This window comes from Pseudophryne corroboree, chromosome 1 (genome assembly GCF_028390025.1).
Source record: "Pseudophryne corroboree isolate aPseCor3 chromosome 1, aPseCor3.hap2, whole genome shotgun sequence".
Classification (NCBI taxonomy): Eukaryota; Metazoa; Chordata; class Amphibia; order Anura; family Myobatrachidae; genus Pseudophryne; species Pseudophryne corroboree.
This window is the reverse complement of record NC_086444.1, coordinates 229167473-229179550: the sequence shown is the minus strand read 5'-3', so window position 1 is coordinate 229179550 and position 12078 is coordinate 229167473. Positions and strand designations below refer to the sequence as shown.

Genomic DNA, 12078 nt, shown 5'->3' with positions numbered 1-12078 from the left:
CTTACTTCAGCATCTGCAAGGGGGCCGGCGGCGCGGCTCCGGTGACCATCCAGGCTGTACCTGTGATCGTCCCTCTGGAGCTGATGTCCAGTAGCCAAGAAGCCAATCCATCCTGCACGCAGGTGAGTTCACTTCTTCTCCCCTCTGTCCCTCGTTGCAGTGATCCTGTTGCCAGCAGGAATCACTGTAAAATAAAAAACCTAAGCTAAACTTTCTCTAAGCAGCTCTTTATGAGAGCCACCTAGAATTGCACCCTTCTCGGCCGGGCACAAAAATCTAACTGGAGTCTGGAGGAGGGTCATAGGGGGAGGAGCCAGTGCACACCACCTGATCTGGAAAAGCTTTACTTTTTGTGCCCTGTCTCCTGCGGAGCCGCTATTCCCCATGGTCCTTTCAGGAACCCCAGCATCCACTAGGACGATAGAGAAAAGTACTGAATGGTTCAAGAGAGGGACACTGAAGAGTCTACTTAAAAGGAGTGCATTGTACATATAAGGACTTTATACTAAATTGAAGCGCCTAGGGTTGTATACCCCCCATTTTGTTGAATAACTAATAAGGACACATCTGCAATTGTATGCAAGAAGCACTACTTGCCATTTCTAAGTGTAAAGACTTTAACACAACTTCTGCAGAGTACAAATTAGAAGCTGCAATACAACTGAAGAAAATCTTCAACAATATATCCCAGGTCAATCCACAAAACAAGAAAATTAATCTTAAACGTCAATAAATAAAAAGTGCAGAAATACATTGGGTGTTAATTCTTTCCGCCCCCTTCCACACTCGTTCCGTTTCTGCTGATGGGCGTGGTATCATAATTTCAGCTCGCTACCCCTTTATGAGGCTAATCCTGATTACTATGGGCGTCATATGCGCGATACCGGGGGTCACTTTAGAAAGGAGATTGGGCATGATTTATCATTGAAAACCACCCATGATGTTTAATTTTGTTTTGCCTTGCAGAGGGGCAATTAATTGAAACATGCAATTCACCGGCTTTGCTCAAATTTCTACACGTATGGTGCAATGGTTAGCATTCCTGCCTTACAGCACTGAGTTCATGGGTTCGATTCCAACCATAGCACTAACTGTGTGGAGTGAGTATATTCTCCCCTGTGCTTGTGTGGGTTTCCTCCAGGTACTCTGGTTTCCTCTCACAATCCAAAAATATACTATATGGTTAACTGGTTCCCAGCAAAAATTAACCCTAGTGTGCAAGTGTGTGTATGTCCATGGGCAGACTAGATGGGCCAAGTGGTTCTAATTTTCCGTCAAATTCTATGTTTCTATGTTAAGCATACCCAAAATTTGATTGGTAAGTGAAAGATGAAGCATTTTGACATCTTATTTTAGTAATGCAAAAAATAATGAGAAACTATACTTACTGACAGCTACTTGACCAAGCTTGTTCACCTTAAAAATGCAGGAAAAAAACAAAAAATATAAATGTTATTCTTCCTAATTCAAAACATTTTGCAGGTGCAAACAATTGCACAACCCTGGAACAGACACTAAAACCGTATACACACGGTGCGATATATACGTTATGGTAAAAACTTACCGTTGATAACGTGATTTCTCTTATGTCCACAGGTATCCACAGGATAACATTGGGATATTGTCGAGCGACAGCGAAAATGGCACCAACACGGTCACAAGCTTTCTGTCCTCCCAGGATGCATTGGGGCCTTCACCATATAGTCCCGCCCACTGACTCAGTCAAATCAGTTATTTTCACAGCGATTTTAGGCAGGAACATCAGGTAGAGACCTGTTTAGGCGATAAGAACACACACGCACACCCTTCCATACAAGAAGGAAGAGGTTTTAGTGATTGTCTAGATCCTCAAATCAGATGCGTCAGGGTGGGATCCCTGTGGATACCTGTGGACATAAGAGAAATCACGTTATCAACGGTAAGTTCTTACCATAACGTATATTTCTCTGGCTGGGTCCACAGGATAACATTGGGATTCCCAAAGCCATTTTAGTGGTGGGGATGCTCCCGATTGCACAGGAGGACCTTTCGCCCGAAGTCTGTGTCACGAGAGGCAAAAGTATCCAAGGCATAATGTCTAATGAATGTGTTTATGGAAGACCATGTGGCTGCCCTACATATCTGTTCTGCTGAAGCACCCTGTTGTGCTGCCCAAGAAGGACCTACATTACGTGTAGAGTGTGCAGAGACATTAGCCGGAATAGGGAGATCTGCATGAGAATAAGCTTCTGATATTACCATTCGGAGCCATCTCGCCAGCGTCTGTTTACTAGCAGGCCATCCTCTTCTATGGAATCCGTAGAGGATTAAGAGAGAATCTGTTTTTCTGATGGCACTAGTACGATCTATGTAGATTCTTAAAGCCCGGACCACGTCCAGCGACGCTTCTCCCGCAGAAAGTCCCGATACCTGAAAAGCTGGGACTACAATCTCTTCATTCAGGTGAAACTTTGATACCACCTTTGGAAGATAACTAGATCTCGTTCTGAGAACTGCTCTGTCTGGAAAAAAACTTAGGAAAGGAGACTTACACGATAATGCTACTAAATCTGACACTCTTCTGGCTGATGCCATTGCCAGTAAAAACAGAACTTTAGCCGTTAACCACTTAAGATCTGCTCTCTTAAGTGGTTCAAGCAGAGGACCCTGGAGAAATTTAAGAACTAAATTCAAATCCCAGGGAGCAGCAGGAGGAACAAATGGAGGTTGAATATGTACTACTCCTTGAAAAAATACGAATTTACTTACCGATAATTCTATTTCTCGTAGTCCGTAGTGGATGCTGGGAACTCCGTAAGGACCATGGGGAATAGCGGCTCCGCAGGAGACTGGGCACAAAAAAGAAAGCTTTAGGACTACCTGGTGTGCACTGGCTCCTCCCCCTATGACCCTCCTCCAAGCCTCAGTTAGGATACTGTGCCCGGACGAGCGTACACAATAAGGAAGGATTTTGAATCCCGGGTAAGACTCATACCAGCCACACCAATCACACCGTACAACTTGTGATATGAATCCCAGTTAACAGCATGATAACAGAGGAGCCTCTGAATAGATGGCTCACAACAAGAACCCGATTAGTTAACAATAACTATGTACAAGTATTGCAGACAATCCGTACTTGGGATGGGCGCCCAGCATCCACTACGGACTACGAGAAATAGAATTATCGGTAAGTAAATTCGTATTTTCTCTGACGTCCTAGTGGATGCTTGGAACTCCGTAAGGACCATGGGGATTATACCAAAGCTCCCAAACGGGCGGGAGAGTGCGGATGACTCTGCAGCACCGAATGAGAGAACTCCAGGTCCTCCTCAGCCAGGGTATCAAATTCATAGAATTTTGCAAACGTGTTTGCCCCTGACCAAGTAGCTGCTCGGCAAAGTTGTAAAGCCGAGACCCCTCGGGCAGCCGCCCAAGATGAGCCCACCGTCCTTGTGGAATGGGCTTTTATTGATTTAGGCTGCGGTAATCCTACCGCAGAATGCGCCAGCTGAATAGTGCTACAAATCCAGCGCGCAATAGACTGCTAAGAAGCAGGAGCACCCAGCTTGTTGGGTGCCATCAGGATAAACAGCGAGTCAGTTTTCCCGACTCCAGCCGTCCTGGAAAAATAAAATTTTCAGGGCCCTGACTACGTCCAGCAACTTGGAATCCTCCAAGTCCCCAGTAGCCGCAGGCACCACAATAGGTTGGTTCAAGTGAAAACCTGAGACCACCTTCGGGAGAAACTGAGGACGAGTCCTCAACTCTGCCCTATCCATATAGAAAATCAGATAAGGCCTTTTACATGACAAAGCCGCCAATTCTGACACACGCCTGGCCAAGGCCAAGGCCAACAGCATGACCACTTTCCACGGGAGATACTTTAGCTCCATGGTTTTAAGTGGCTCTACCCATGTGACTTTAGGAAATCCAACACCACGTTGAGATCCAAAAAGTGCCACAGGAGGCACAAAAAGGAGGCTGAATATGTAGTACTCCTTTAACCAAAGTCTGAACTTCAGGCAGTGAAGCCAGTTCTTTCTGGAAGAAATTCGACAGAGCCGAAATCTGGACCTTGATGGACCCCAATTTGAGGCCCAAACGTCACCCCTGCTTGCAGGAAGTGCAGGAATCGACATAGTTGAAATTCCTCCGTCGGGGCCTTCATGGCTTCCCACCAAGCAACAAATCTTCGCCAAATGCGGCGATAATGTCTTGCGGTGACATCCTTCCTGGCTATGATCAGGGTAGGGATGACTTCCTTCGGAATACCCTTTTCCTTTAGGATCCGGTGTTCTACCGCCATGCCGTCAAACGCAGCCGCGGTAAGTCTTGGAACAGACAGGGTCCCTGCTGCAGCAGGTCTTGTCTGAGCGGCAGAGGCCAAGGGTCCTCTGCCAGCATCTCTTGAAGTTCCGGGTACCCAGCTCTTCATGGCCAATCCGGAACCCCGAGTATGGTTTTCACTCCTCGCCTTCTTATTATTCTCAGTACCTTGGGTATGAGAGGTAGAGGAGGAGACACATAAACCGACTGGTACACCCATGGTGTCACTAGAGCGTCCCCAGTGATCGCCTGAGGGTCCCTTGACCTGGCGCCATATCTTTTCAACTTCTTGTTGAGGCGGGACGCCATCATGTCCACCCGTGGTCATTCCCAACGGTTTACCCGCATTTGGAAAACTTCTGGATGAAGTCCCCATTCTCCTGGGTGTAGGTTGCCCACGGAGAATCCTTGTGGCTTCAGCAAACGCCATCCTGCTTCTTGTGCCGCCCTGTCTGTTTACATGGGCGACCGCCGTGATGTCGTCTGATTGGATCAGTACCGGCTGGTTCTGAAGCAGGGGCCTTGCTTGGCTTAGGGTATTGTAAATGGCCCTTAGCTGCAGAATATTTATGTGAAGCGAAATCTCCTTGGAAATTTCTTCCCTGTGTGACTGCACCCCAGCCCCGAAGGCTGGCATCCGTGGTCACCAGGACCCAGTCCTGTATTCCGAATCTGCGGCCCTCTAGTAGATGAGCCCTCTGCAGCCACCACAGCAGCGACACCCTGTTTCTTGCTGACAGGGTTATCCGCTGTTGTATCTGTAGATGGGACCCGGACCATTAGTCCCACAGGTCCCACTGGAACGTCCTTGCGTGGAGTCTTCCGAATGGAATTATGCTTCGTACGAAGCTACCATTTTTCCCAGGACTCGTGTGCATTGATGTACCGACACCTGTCCTGGTTTTAGGATGTCTCTGACTAGAGATGACAACTCCTCGGCTTTTTCCACTGGAAGAAACACTCTTTTCTGGTCTGCGTTCAGAAACATTCCCAGGAACAGAAGACATGTCGTCGGGACCAGCTGTGACTTTGGAATATTGAGAATCCAGTCGTGCTGTTGTAGCACTTCTGCTACCCCCACTACCAACTGTTCTTTGGAACTCGCCCTTATCAGGAGATCGTCCAAGTACGGGATAATAAAAACTTTCTTCTTGCGAAGGAGTATCGTCACTTCGGCCATTACCTAGGTAAAGACCTTCGGTGCCGTGGACAACTCCAACGGCCGCGTCTGGAACTGATAGTGACAGTCCTGTACCACATATCTGAGGTACTCCTGGTGAGGGGGGTAAATGGGGACATGCAGGTACGCATCCTTGATGTCCAGGGAGACCCTGTTATCCCCCTCGTCCAGGCTCGTAATAACCGCCCTGAGCGATTCCATCTTGAACTTGAATCTTCTGATATAAAAGTTTAAGTATTTTAATTTCAAGATGGGTCTCACCGAACCGTTTCGGTACCACAACCACTGTGGAATAGTAACCCCTTCCTTGCTGAAGGAGGGGTACCTTGACAATCACTTGTTGTGATTATAGTGTTGAATATCCACCAACACCGTCTCCCTGGCAGAGGGAGGTGCCGGTAAGGCAGATTTTAGGAAACGGCGGGGGGGAAGAACGTCTCGAACTCCAGCCTGTACCCCTGAGATTCTGCTTGAAGGACCCAGGGATCCATGTGAGAGAGCCCACTGTCCGCTGAAATATCTGAGACGGGCCCCCACCATACCCGGGTCCGCCTGAGCAGCCCCAGCACCATGCTGTGGACCTACCGGACGCAGGGAGGACTTCTGCTCTTGGGAACTAGCTGTGTGTTGCAGCTTTTTCCCTCTACCTTTGCCTCTCGGCAGAAAGGATGAGCCTCTAGCCCTCTTGCTTTTCTGGGGCCGAAAGGACTGTACTTGATGATACGGTGCTTTCCTTTGTTGTGGGGTAGCCTGTGGCAAAAAAATCGATTTCCCAGCAGTAGCTGTGGAAACGAGGTCTGAAAAACTATCCCCAAACAGTTTTACCCCCTTATAGGGCAACTTCCATGTGCCGATTCGAGTCGGCATCGCCTGACCATTGTCAAGTCCGATTTTCCGGACCTCTTCTTGCTTCTGGCTCTGTAAGGGGGCCGGCAGCGCGGCTCTGGGACCGGACTCCGAGGCTGGGCCTGTGTTCGGTCCCTCTGGAGCTAATGGTGTCCAGTAGCCTAAGAAGCCCAAGCTGGCTGCAAGCAGGCAGGTTCGCTTCTTCTCCCCTTAGTCCCTCGATGCAGTGAGCCTGTTGCCAGCAGGTCTCACTGAAAATAAAAAACCTAAAACTAACTTTTTCTAAGAAGCTCAGGAGAGCCCCCTAGATTGCACCCAGCTCGGTCGGGCACAAAAATCTAACTGAGGCTTGGAGGAGGGTCATAGGGGGAGGAGCCAGTGCACACCAGGTAGTCCTAAAGCTTTCTTTTTTGTGCCCAGTCTCCTGCGGAGCCGCTATTCCCCATGGTCCTTACGGAGTTCCCAGCATCCACTAGGACGTCAGAGAAAACGTACGTACATCCTGTAAATCAGCAATCTTTCGCTGAAACCATACAGTTAACGCTGATACTTCAACCCTCAAGGAAGCACCTTTCAAACCTTTATCCAATCCTGCTTGAAGGAAATCCAAAATCCTGGACACTTTCTCACTACTCTGGGTAACAGAGATATTGGAGGGAACAGATACGCCAGCTGAAACCTCCACTCTACTGACCGTGCATCTACAAGGACCGCTCCTGGGTCCCTTGTTCTCGATCCATACCTTGGAACTTTGTTGTTTAGACGAGCGCCATAAGGTTTATATCTGGTAGACCCCATCTGTTCACCAGTGTCTGAAATACTTCTGGGTGTAGTGCCCATTCGGTTTCCTGAATGGTGTGTCGACTGAGAAAATCGGCTTCCCAGTTTAGTACACCCGGGACAAATATTGCTGACAATGCTTGGAGATGGAGTTCTGCCCATCTTAGAATGGGAATTACTTCCTCTATCAGTCTCATGCTGTGAGTACCTCCCTGATGATTGAGGTATGCTACTGCCGTCGCATTGTCTGAGCGAATCTGGACTGGTCTTCCCTGCAGACTGTCCTTTGCCTGAACTAGAGCCAAGTTGATTGCCCTTATTTCTAACAGATTTATTGGCAGGCGACTTTCCCTTGCGGTCCATTTTCCCTGGAACCATAGGCTTCCGAGTACCGCACCCCAGCCCTGCAGGCTGGCATCTGTTGTCAGGACTTGCCACTCTTTTATCCAAAAGGGTCTCCCCTTGTTTAAATGGTCTGTCTGTAGCCACCACGCTAGAGACCTTTTTACGCTTACTGGAAACTTTATCATCTGCTTTTTTATTGTCTGATGATTTCCGTTCCATTTGGTCAGAATAAGGTGCTGCAATGGTCTGGAATGGAATTGCGCATATTCCACCATGTTGAAGGTTGATACCATCAGACCCAACAGTCACATTGCTGCATGGACTGACATTGTCTTCCTGAGCCATGACCTGCACCTTGACTACCTTTTTCTCTGGTAGGAGAACTTTCTGTAGGTCTGAATCCAATATGGCCCCCAAATGAACCATTCGCTGTGACGGATTCAGGGACGACTTTTCCCAATTTATGAGCCACCCGTGTCTCTGTAAACAAACTATCGTCTGTTGAAGATGGCTCAACAGTAAATCTTGCGACTGTGCTAAGATTAACAGGTCGTCCAGGTATGGGAATAATAAGAATTTACTTTACGATAATTCTGTTTCTCATAGTCCGTAGTGGATGCTGGGGACTCCGTAAGGACCATGCTGGGGACTCCGTAAGGACCATGGGGAATAGCGGCTCCGCAGGAGACTGGGCACATCTAAAGAAAGCTTTAGGACTAACTGGTGTGCACTGGCTCCTCCCCCTATGACCCTCCTCCAAGCCTCAGTTAGGATACTGTGCCCGGACGAGCGTACACAATAAGGAAGGATTTTGAATCCCGGGTAAGACTCATACCAGCCACACCAATCACACCGTATAACTTGTGATCTGAACCCAGTTAACAGTATGATAACAGAGGAGCCTCTGAAAAGATGGCTCCCAACAATAATAACCCGATTTTTGTAACAATAACTATGTACAAGTATTGCAGACAATCCGCACTTGGGATGGGCGCCCAGCATCCACTACGGACTATGAGAAATAGAATTATCGGTAAGTAAATTCTTATTTTCTCTAACGTCCTAAGTGGATGCTGGGGACTCCGTAAGGACCATGGGGATTATACCAAAGCTCCCAAACGGGCGGGAGAGTGCGGATGACTCTGCAGCACCGAATGAGAGAACTCCAGGTCCTCCTCAGCCAGGGTATCAAATTTGTAGAATTTAGCAAACGTGTTTGCCCCTGACCAAGTAGCTGCTCGGCAAAGTTGTAAAACCGAGACCCCTCGGGCAGTCGCCCAAGATGAGCCCACTTTCCTTGTGGAACGGGCTTTTACAGATTTTAGCTGTGGCAGGCCTGCCACAGAATGTGCAAGCTGAATTGTACTACAAATCCAACGAGCAATAGTCTGCTTAGAAGCAGGAGCACCCAGCTTGTTGGGTGCATACAGGATAAACAGCGAGTCAGATTTCCTGACTCCAGCCGTCCTGGAAACATATTTTCAGGGCCCTGACAACATCCAGCAACTTGGATTCCTCCAAGTCCCTAGTAGCCGCAGGCACCACAATAGGTTGGTTCAGGTGAAAAACGCTGGAACCACCTTAGGGAGAAACTGAGGACGAGTCCTCAATTCCGCCCTGTCCGAATGGAAAATCAGATAAGGGCTTTTACAGGATAAAGCCGCCAATTCTGACACGCGCCTGGCCCAGGCCAGGGCCAACAGCATGACCACTTTCCATGTGAGATATTTTAACTCCACAGATTTAAGTGGTTCAAACCAATGTGACTTTTGGAACCCAAACTACATTGAGATCCCAAATTGCCACTGGAGGCACAAAAGGAGGCTGTATATGCAGTACCCCTTTTACAAACGTCTAAACTTCAGGGACTGAAGCTAGTTCTTTTTTGGAAGAAAATTGACAGGGCCGAAATCTGAACCTTAATGGACCCCAATTTCAGGCCCATAGACACTCCTGTTTGCAGGAAATGTAGGAATCGACCCAGTTGAATTTCCTCCGTCGGGCCTTACTGGCCTCGCACTACGCAACATATTTTCGCCAATTGCGGTGATAATGTTTTTGCGGTTACATCCTTCCTGGCTTTAGATCAGGATATGGATGACTTCATCCGGAATGCCTTTTTTCCTTCAGGATCCGGTGTTCAACCGGCATGCCGTCAAACGCAGCCGCGGTAAGTCTTGGAACAGACAGGGTCCTTGCTGGAGCAGGTCCCTTCTTAGAGGTAGAGGCCACGGATCCTCCGTGAGCATCTCTTGAAGTTCCGGTTACCAAGTCCTTCTTGGCCAATCCGGAGCCACGAATATAGTGCTTTCTCCTCTCCATCTTATCAATCTCAGTACCTTGGGTATGAGAGGCAGAGGAGGGAACACATACACTGACTGGTACACCCACGGTGTTACCAGAGCGTCTACAACTATTGCCTGAGGGTCTCTTGACCTGGCGCAATACCGGTCGAGTTTTTTAATCATGTGGACGACTTCTGGGTGAAGTCCCCACTCTCCCGGGTGGAGGTCGTGCTGAGGAAGTCTGCTTCCCAGTTGTCCACTCCCGGAATGAATACTGTTGACAGTGCTATCACATGATTTTCCGCCCAGCGAAGAATCCCTGCAGCTTCTGCCATTGCCCCCCTGCTTCTTGTGCCACCCTGTCTGTTTACGTGGGTGACTGCCATGATGTTGTCCGACTGGATCAACACCGGCTGACCTTGAAGCAGAGGTCTTGCTAAGCTTAGAGCATTGTAAATGGCCCTTAGCTTCAGGATATTTATGTGAAGTGATGTATCCAGGCTTGACCTTAAGCCCTGGATATTCCTTCCCTGTGTGACTGCTCCCCAGCCTCGCAGGCTGGCATCCGTGGTCACCAGGACCCAGTCCTGAATGCCGAATCTGCGGCCCTCTAGAAGATGAGCACTCTGCAACCACCACAGGATGGATACCCTTGTCCTTGGTGACAGGGTTATCCGCTGATGCATCTGAAAATGCGACCCGGACCATTTGTCCAGTAGGTTCCACTGGAAAGTTCTTGCGTGGAATCTAACGAATGGGATTGCTTCGTAGGAAGCCACCATTTTTACCCAGAACCCTTGTGCATTGATGCACTGAGACTTGGTTCGGTTTTAGGAGGTTCCTGACTAGCTCGGATAACTCCCTGGCTTTCTCTTCCGGGAGAAACACCTTTTTTCTGGACTGTGTCCAGGAACATCCCTAGGAAACAGAAGACAAGTCGTCGGAACCAGCTGCGATTTTGGAATATTGAGAATCCAATCGTGCTGCCGCAACACTACCTGAGATAGTGCTACACCGACTTCCAACTGTTCCCTGGATCTTACCCTTATCAGGGAATCGTCCAAGTAAGGGATAACTAAAATTCCCTTCCTTCGAAGGGATATCATTTCGGCCATTACCTTGGTAAAGACCCGGGGTGCCGTGGACCATCCCTACAGCAGCGTCTGAACTGATAGTGACAGTTCTGTACCATAACCTGAGGTACCCTTGGTGAGAAGGGTAAATTTTGACATGAAGGTAAGCATCCTTGATGTCCCGAGACATCATGTAGTCCCCTTCTTCCAGGTTCGCAATCACTGCTCTGAGTGACTCAATCTTGAATTTGAACCTCTGTATGTAAGTGTTCAAAGATTTTAGATTTTAGATTTAGAATCGGTCTCACCGAGCCGTCTGGCTTCGGTACCACAATAGTGTGGAATAATACCCCGTTCCCTGTTGCAGGAGGGGTACCTTGATTATCACCTGCTGGGAATACAGCTTGTGAATGGCTTCCAAAACTGCCTCCCTGTCAGAGGGAGACATCGGTAAAGCCGACTTTTGGAAACGGCGAGGGGGAGACGTCTCGAATTCCAATATGTACCCTTGAGATATTACCTGAAGGATCCAGGGGTCTACTTGCGAGTGAGCCCACTGCGCACTGAAATTCATTGAGAACGGGCCCCCACCGTGCCTGAGCTTGTAAGGCCCTAGCGTCATACTGAGGGCTTTGCAGAGGCGGGAAAGGGTTTCTGTTCCTGGGAACTGGGTAATCTCTTCAGCCTTTTTCCTCTCCCTCTGTCACGAGCAGAAAAGAGGAACCTTTTGTCCGCTTGCCAACAAAGGACTGCGCCTGATAATACGGCGTCTTATTTTGAGAGGCGACCTGGGGTACAAACGTGGATTTCCCAGTTGTTGCCGTGGCCACCAGGTCTAAAAGACCGACCCCAAATGTCCCCTTTCAAAGGCAATACTTCCAAATGCCGTTTGGAATCCGCATCACCTGACCATTTTACTGGTAGAATTGGAAAACGCACTTATACTTGATGCCAGTCGGCAAATATTCCGCTGTGCATCATGCATATATAGAAATGCATCTTTTAAATGCTCTATAGGCAATAATATACTATCCTTATCTAGGATATCAATATTTCCAGTCAGGGAATCCGACCATGCCAACCCAGCACTGCACCTCCAGGCTGAGGCGATTGCTGGTCGCAGTATAACACCAGTATGTGTGTGAATACATTTTTGGATACCCTCCTGCTTTCAATCAGCAGGATCTTTAAGGGCGGCCATCTCATGAGAGGGTAGAGCCCTTGTTCTTACAAGCGTGTGAGCGCCTTATCCCCCCTAGGG

General features: G+C 48.5%; 1 protein-coding gene across 1 annotated transcript in view; it reads right to left on the bottom strand.

The window, feature by feature from the left end:
- WDR36 (WD repeat domain 36) overlaps positions 1–12078 on the bottom strand; it is a 260444-nt gene that overhangs the window by 240188 nt on the left and 8178 nt on the right. Inside the window, exon 2 of the mRNA XM_063964112.1 lies at positions 1389–1416. Coding sequence (XP_063820182.1) covers positions 1389–1416 — 28 coding nt within the window. The remainder of the gene's footprint in view (positions 1–1388; positions 1417–12078) is intronic.